The 8004-nt window shown below is 34.7% G+C and overlaps 1 protein-coding gene across 1 annotated transcript; it reads right to left on the bottom strand.

Moving 5' to 3' along the window:
* Nucleotides 1–592: 592 nt before the first annotated feature.
* Nucleotides 593–7752, bottom strand: lysmd4 (LysM, putative peptidoglycan-binding, domain containing 4). The gene is made up of 3 exons (XM_015607162.3): nucleotides 7380–7752; nucleotides 4374–4645; nucleotides 593–2499 (listed from the first exon to the last, which is right to left on the bottom strand). The coding sequence occupies exons 2-3, from the start codon at nucleotides 4641–4643 to the stop codon at nucleotides 1912–1914; spliced, it is 858 nt and encodes a 285-aa protein (XP_015462648.3). The 5' UTR covers nucleotides 4644–4645; nucleotides 7380–7752; the 3' UTR covers nucleotides 593–1911.
* Between the last annotated feature and the right edge of the window lie 252 nt (nucleotides 7753–8004).

Here is an 8004-nt window from a genome sequence, read left to right as displayed (position 1 = left end):
AATTGTGTTTCTGTTGTTCATTTATAACAATATTTATTGCACTTAACCATGCACAACAGGGCATGTACTTCTCTTCCAAGGCACCATTGTTATTGCATATCTTAGAGAGTACAATGAAAAATATCCAAATGCACCTTGGTGTTGTACTTAACACATCTCATTCATTTAAACAGGGTAAAGAGTAAAAATAAAACAAATTGACCCAATGTTTCAATATTTTTTAGTCCTATGATTTACTTTACCTATGACAAACCAATCATAAGCTGTGATGCACAACATTAACCCTCCTGTTATGCTACATACAAAAGAAAAAGGTTTATAAAATATTTTTTGCTGAGCTTAATTCTGTAGAGCAGGACTTAAAGAGACAAATATATTGTTTTATTTAATATATAGTAACTATATAAACACAAGCACCAAGTACAGACTGCAAAGGCTTTCAATGGTAACAATACCATTTTATTTACCGTTTATATAACTTAATTTTTTTTTCATATATATATATATATATATATATATATATATATATATATATATATATATATATATATATATATATATATATATATATATATATATAAAAATATTACTTATACAATATTATAAGAATGTTGATTACAAAAAAGATCTTGGTTATACTGATTACTTCAACTATTAAGTATTTTTATTGGTAAGTACCTTTTTTGTTTAATTGCTGCTGTTTTTTATAGTTAAACATAACAGGAGGGTTAAAGCAAACCAGATGTGCAAACGAATGAAAAGAAATAGAAAGAAAAAAAAAACCTAACATGTCAGCAATCCCCAACCATTACAGACATGATACTCGGACACTGTGAAACTGCTCTCAATATTGGTCCTGGTGCCCACCCAATCCTGCACAACTAATCAGGGCCCAGTTTCCCAAAAGCATTTTATCATTAAGAACATCTTAACATGGATCTAAGAATGTAGTTAGTGCTAAGAACGTTTTGTGAAACCCACCCCAGCTCAATAACAAGTCTTTTCAGCAGCAAGGTTGTGTTTAAAGCAGGAAGAGCTTTAAAATGTGCAGGCCAATTGGGCAATAGGACCAGGATTGAGAAACGCCACTCCTTTATCTTCTTTTTCTTTGGCAAACAAAAAAATTAACAGACTTTAAAAGACACGAAAGTTCGTCCATTAAACTTAGAAAGTTGTACATACATGAAACGGTTGTATAAAAAAAAAAATTCAAAATGTTCAAAATACATGTTTAGTCCAGTTAAAGTTTTCCTGACTGGAAAAAAACTTACATTTGGCATTTTCCAGTGGGTTTTAGACCACCATTTGTAATGTATTTATTTTTATTAAATAAAACACATTAGTAATTAAATATTTATCACAGAAAAAAAAACATATTTGCAAAACTGCAACTTTATAGTAGAGGGAAGAGACTTAACTTATTTTTACATTAAGGTCAATGTAAAAAGATTTACTAAATGTTATTAAACTATATACATTAATTTAGACCATTTCCACCAGTCTATTTTTTAGGAATCTTTGAAACAATAAAATTACAGCCAATTTCTACATTTATGTCAAAAAGTTAAAAATTAGATACAAAGTGACAGCAATGATGCCATCATCTTTGTGCATGCCACAATGTGTTTGTCCTAATATGTAAAACATTCAAGTACTGAGTGTTTATGAATTAAAATGTGCAGAAGCTGGTTCTCTGTAGTGTGTTTTTAAATTGACTAAACATGTATTTTGATCAGAGGTGCCCCATGACTGCATAGCATACACCTGTAGGTCATTATATTCATATGTAAAAGTAATAACACTGAATCAAGCAGATTTACTGTATATCTTAGGCCAACTGCTTTCTTAAAGCTCTCTGAATTCAAACAGGTCTGCATTTAGTCTTTCACTGCAGGTATGCAGTGTATCCATCTATGGTTTGTCCAAATGGCTCTTAATCAAACTGCTAGGGTTAGTGGTACTGAAGCTTGCTCCTGAATTATTTGAGGTAGCCAGGGTGCTGTTTACCACTCCATTATTCACCGCAGACTCTCCGCTGTCTTGAGTTTTAAAGTACACTACATAGAAGATTGGTAAGACAATACCAATGAGCAACATGGCTATCACAGCGTTCCACCACTGGATGCCCCAGTCCGCACCAGAGTTAGTCAAGCGCTTGCCCCTTGAGCCCCACTGCCTGGTTCCATCAGAGCTGCCTCCATACACCTCCTCCTGAGCCTCTGTGCTTTGGATCAGGCGCTCAATGTCATTGTCCACCTCTTTGAGAAAGTGAGTATACTCCTCCACTCGAGGCCTGGCAGAGGGATCAGCCCCAGCAAGTTCCTGCAGCTGAGCAGGAGGTGGCAGTGATGGACTTGAAGAAGGTCTTTGCTGAGGTTCCTTGAGCTCAGAGTTAGTCTCTGTTAGCAGGCCATGCTTCTTCACAGGGATTTTGATGGAGGTCAGCGCATACAGATCCTGCTCTTTGATGAGGTTGTTCACTCGCTTAATGTCAGCCACCTAAACAACAGGAAAAAAGAAAATTAAAACCAGACTAGAACTTGTTACTGTGCCTTTAATGCTGATATATAAATGAAACTCTGATCTGATGCCACATTCAAAAAGCAGGATAAAATACAGTGTTATATGGCCATCAGTTATGTATCAGTGGATGAGGCACACTTGCTGCAGATTGAATAGGTGGAAATATACATAAATCAGATCCGCCAACCATAAAATAATTTAATATTATTTAAATGGTACAAAACCAACAACCACCAACACCAACAATCAGCGTTCAATTGTCAAAATTAAATTTTATTAGAGATGTCAATCAAGAAAAAAAATTATTTAATAATCAGTGAAATTTATTTTTGAAATGCAGGTACTATCCTGTCAAACAAATAAGAGAGAAAGAAAGAGAGACTGAAAATCCTCACCATAGCGACAGTGTGCCGATAATTTGGTGGAAAATGAAAAGTTGATAAAAGTAGAGAATGGCTCGATAGTTAGCTTGCTGGATTAGCGTCCTTGCTAACCAGAGACGTGATGAACAGCAACATGGCAATGAGAAATGTACACTCACTCAGACAAACTCATCATTCCTATCATTAAAAAGATATCTGCCTGAAGCTCTAGGCGAGGCGGGTAGTTGGTTGAAAATATAGTGCTCTGATTGGCAGAAAGCACTACACTTATACCTCTACACGCAGATCTCTGTGGCTGAGAGGCGGAATTAACTTCAGTGACAACCTGGTGACAACTTGTCTCTAACTTACAAAATGTGAGATCAAACAATATGCGTACTTTAGAAGATAGAATCGTACAAGCGTACTAGAAGGTCAAACTTTTACTCTAATTTCACAAGATATTGGTCTTTTAGCAAAAATTACTGTCTAAAACTTTGGAATCTTAGTTCAGTAAAACAAAACCAGTGAACTACATTTGTTATATACAATTGCATGTATAATTTATAACACAATCTAAGAAGCACTAAACCCTAAACCATTTTTTTATCAGTAGCTGAAATGTGTTTACTTTTGAAGTAATACACAACAGTCCTGCTTAAATTTTGTATAAACCTTTCCTAATCTTCTGCTTTGCCCCTAATCCACACATCACCCAGCGCCCCTCCCAAACCATTACTGCTTATAACAAAAGTGCAACACAATTCATTAAAAAAGTTTCCTTTACTATGAAGTGTTGTTTTTCTCTGTTGAACCTTAAAAAAAAAAAATCACATGGTAAGCAATTAAAAATCTTTAAAATTTGCGTTTTAATTATTTTCATAATAAATCTCAATAAAAAAATGCATTCAAAGCATTTCTCAAGTTGAATAAACATCTGTATTTTTAGGTTAAATATACAAAAACTACTATTTTTTATAAATAAAAAAGATATATATATATATATATATATATATATATTTTAGCCCAACCTTTCTACATTCCACACTAACCTTTCTGAAAAACATCAATTTGTATCTTAGTAAGGAACCTGTTCAACAATAAATAAACATATAAATAAAGAAAGAAAAGAATGTGAATGAGATTTTGTAAGATTTAGTAAAACTCGTATTAAAAACTGAGCTGAAGCAGTTTTCTTAGTTAATTTGAACTTGAGCTGAAATAAGAACTGGCAAGAAACAGAATACAGAAGTGCCGATACTGTGTATCGGTGCATACCGGCCCATAAGAGCACTGTAAGCACTGATTTTAGTTTAAAAAGCTCTTGTTCAAAGTACTGCAAAAAATCTCTTCTATATGTTAGTTATCACAGACTAAGAAAGCCTATCTATCTGTTTTAAAAACAACAAAAAGGTAGAGGATTTTAGACAGAGAGTACACCACAAGCCAACACAAAGTAATGTGAAAACAGATGGTTCAGGTAAATACCTTGCATCCGTACTGCAGGGCCAGTTTGTAGAGGTTGTCCTCATGTGAGATTTTTCTCTCCAGCAGCAGCAGTTCTCCCACTCCGTTTCGCTCCTGGGAGGAAGTTTCCCGGTACCGTGGGCGGAGCTCCATGGCATTGAGCTCCTCTTCTTCTGAGGAGGCCTCCAGATCCTCCTGTCTACCTCTGAACATGTACACCTGCCCATCCTCACTGGCATGCACGTCTACTGGAGCCTGAAAGGCTTGGGGGAGAGAATCCCCACGCCGCATCTCTACAGTTACACATAAAACAAAATCACAGAAGTTAAAATAACTTAGAATATGAATTAAAAATCTGTCATTCATCTATTATTCATTCGCATATATATTTTTTTATTCATCTGGCTTAAAGGCTATTTTAAAAATGTGCACTTCCTTTTACATTGTGGGCAGTAATTGACTAATGGAAAGGGTTCAATCCAACTTTTTTACAATAACGCTAATAATGCTTGTTTGTCCTTTTATTAATAAAACAACCTTAGATGTACATTTCAGTTAGGATAAAGCAATAACTTTATATCACATGTATAAAACAAAAAAGTAAAGAGACTAAACTGTCCAGCAATGTGAATAAAAATTATTTTATCTGTTATTTTATTGTATTGCAGATCTTGGATCATTGGTACTGGTTGTTTGCAAACAGAGATTCTAACAGTCCAGCTGCAGTACATATAAATACACAAATCTAGTCCTTTGTGGAGCATTTGCTTTTAGAAAAAAAAAAGCTTTGTCTATTAGAGCTGGTAAAAAAAAAAAAAACTCAAAAATAGACAAAAAGAAAATATTTGCAGATTGCCCTCATAACAGTAGATTAACCACCATCATCATTAAATGTGTCTGGTATTTTGTGTGCCAATTTCTATGAATGAACTAGGTAATTGTGAAAAATTCCTTAGTTGCTGATACTTTATTTGTTACAAACTGTTTCTTTGCTTCCCCCTTTGCTTGTGCTAAATAGCTCATAAGACTGGATATTAAATAGAAACTGACTTTTGTATAGCACTGTAAGCTTCACAGTTCTGTTCTGGATTTTGGCCAATCCAGGCCAATGTATATATACTTGTGGTGCAAAAGCAAAACTAACATTAAAGTAAGCTCTAAATGAGCTCCTGGATTGTACCGATAATTCTGCAGTGGACTGCATCTTTCAGTTGCGCTTTCTGCCTCACTAGAAATGTGATGACAGCTTAATGACACAAAAACAAACATGACTTTATAAGGAGGAAGAACTGTCCCTTGTTTTAACCATTTTAAAAATACACTTTTGCACATTTATAAGGGAAAAAAGATTTGTGTGAAACAGCAGGAAAATCATTGTGGAAAAACATAAGATGTGTTTTAGTCATGTCAAAGGGGAAACTTTATGAAGTCAGTGTGCAAACAGAATAGATAATCTTCTGAACAACTCATTTATATGATCCTACTTTACAGATCTACACAAATGTTGCTCTTAAAACCAATGTCAATAGTGAACTACTATACACAAACTGATGGTTGGCCAAGACACAGGTCACACTTATTGGCAGTTACAGTTATATTAGTCAGTTATATTGTATTTTTCAGCTTCAATCATGTTATGATGCCCCACATTTTTTGTTAAAAGATTTTTACATTTATTCCCCAAAAGTGCAAGAAACCTAAATGCCTACTGCATTGCTTTCTCCTGATTTATTTTGATACAATTCAGTTGCACACTATTTATACAACTGTAACTAATATACTAATAATAATAATCTTTTAAACTAATATAAATATTTATATTGCTGTGTAGAGATTACTGAATGTAATGCTACATGAAGCAACCAGGGGACATGGAGCTCTTTACCTGCTATAACCTCCCATATTAAGGAACCTAACTCTTGCTATATAACAACAGACAAGCTAAAAGCGAAAAGCTTTGATACTTAAATATCAACTATTTTTTATTATAAGATTGTCATACATATAAAATCATTTAACCTTATTTCCATATGTTTCAAGCTAATTTAATCTAGTGAAACTGTTTTAATTCCATTATTGGTTAAAGCAAAAAAAATAAAAATATCTGCAAATTTATCAACTTAAAACACATTTTAAAAGTGAAACCATATGTTAAAAATTATTTATTTTTACTGCCTTATCTCAAAATGAAAACTAATGAATAAATTAACTTAGTTTTAGTTTTTTTTTCTTAGCAAGATGTTATTTTTTGCAGTGCACAAAATGAAATATATTTTGTATCAATTCACATTTTATGAATTGATTAATTATTTTGGTTTTGTCAGTACTAAACAAAGTAAATAACGTTACAGTGCAAATTGCCTATTGTCTAGATAGCTGTTAATATAAGGAACAGATCACCATAAAATAATAACATCGTTAATAATAATTAAAGAGGGCAAACTAGTGGCAATATCTTTACGTAAAGGTATTTTGTGACCACGTATTCCTCCATTGTATTCATTCTTAGGTCAAAGGTAGTGACAACCCGTTTCTATTAGGGTAAGTTATTCGACGGTTTAATTTGTTTTATAGATAATAAAATAAAAAGTTTATGCTACCTAAAGACTAGCCTAGACTTTATTGACAGATGAAGAAAACAGCAGAGGCAGCAAGGTGGCAAACACAGCACAGCACTGTATTCAAGCTCATTAGAGTTCATATAAAACTTAAGCTTTCTTTTGTTTCTGTTCGACAAAACGCGCTCATTTTAGCCTAGTCTGCAGATCTTGTTACACGGCTGTCGCTAACGTTAACTGACTAGTATAGTAGTGATCTGCTCCAAGGTTAGACACGTTTAAAAACCCAGGTTAGTTAGCAGTAAATCACAGCAGTGACAACTCTCTCAATATGAAACTACAGCTCCAGTCTCTGGCTACAGTGCGCCTTTAAAGCTATTTAACTGCTATAATCTCCCATATTAAGAAGCCTAACTCTCTCTAAACAACAGAAGACGAGTTAAAAAAGTTGAAAGCTTGGGTTACTCACCTTAACGAGTTAAAAAAAAACAGCTACATAATGTGACAAAAATAACTCCAAGGCGCACCAGAGAAAGTTCAGGTCACAGCTGAACATGCTTGTTTACACACGGGCAGCGGCCTGACTGACAGGAGCCACAGCCAATCACACCGCAGCTCAAGACCGCCTGTTCTCTAACGGCCACGCCCCTCTCCGGCTCTCATAGGCGCAGCCGAGCGACGCAGATCTACAAGTCATAAACTACCAGAGAGGATTTATTCGTATGTAGTAAAAAGTTAAATGGCTCGCAGAAACTGCAGCTTTAAACAGATAAGCGTTTCACAGTTGTCTGTAAGCGAGAATATTACAGTTCTAAACAGCAAATTCTGATTTTAAAGCTGTAAATAAGTTCATATTGGCTGTTCTACCGGCTTAACTCTTTACACCGCTGTGTGAAGGTTGGTTGAACGCACACGCTCCGCCGACCGACGTGTCAGGAATAGTCCTTTAAAGGTGAGAGAGAGGAGGAGGAGGTCAGGAGGAGGAGGAGAGAAAGAGAGAGGAGGTCAGGAGTTCAGGAAAGCCCTGTCAATACCGCTACTTCAGACCAGATAAGCCAGTTAGTTTCAGTTTAGTTTATTTAACCGATTTTTAC

The sequence above is a fragment of the Astyanax mexicanus genome, chromosome 9, assembly GCF_023375975.1.
Source record: "Astyanax mexicanus isolate ESR-SI-001 chromosome 9, AstMex3_surface, whole genome shotgun sequence".
In the NCBI taxonomy this organism is placed as follows: domain Eukaryota; kingdom Metazoa; phylum Chordata; class Actinopteri; order Characiformes; family Acestrorhamphidae; genus Astyanax; species Astyanax mexicanus.
The sequence above is the reverse complement of the archived record's forward strand: the minus strand, read 5'-3'. Positions and strand labels throughout refer to the sequence as shown.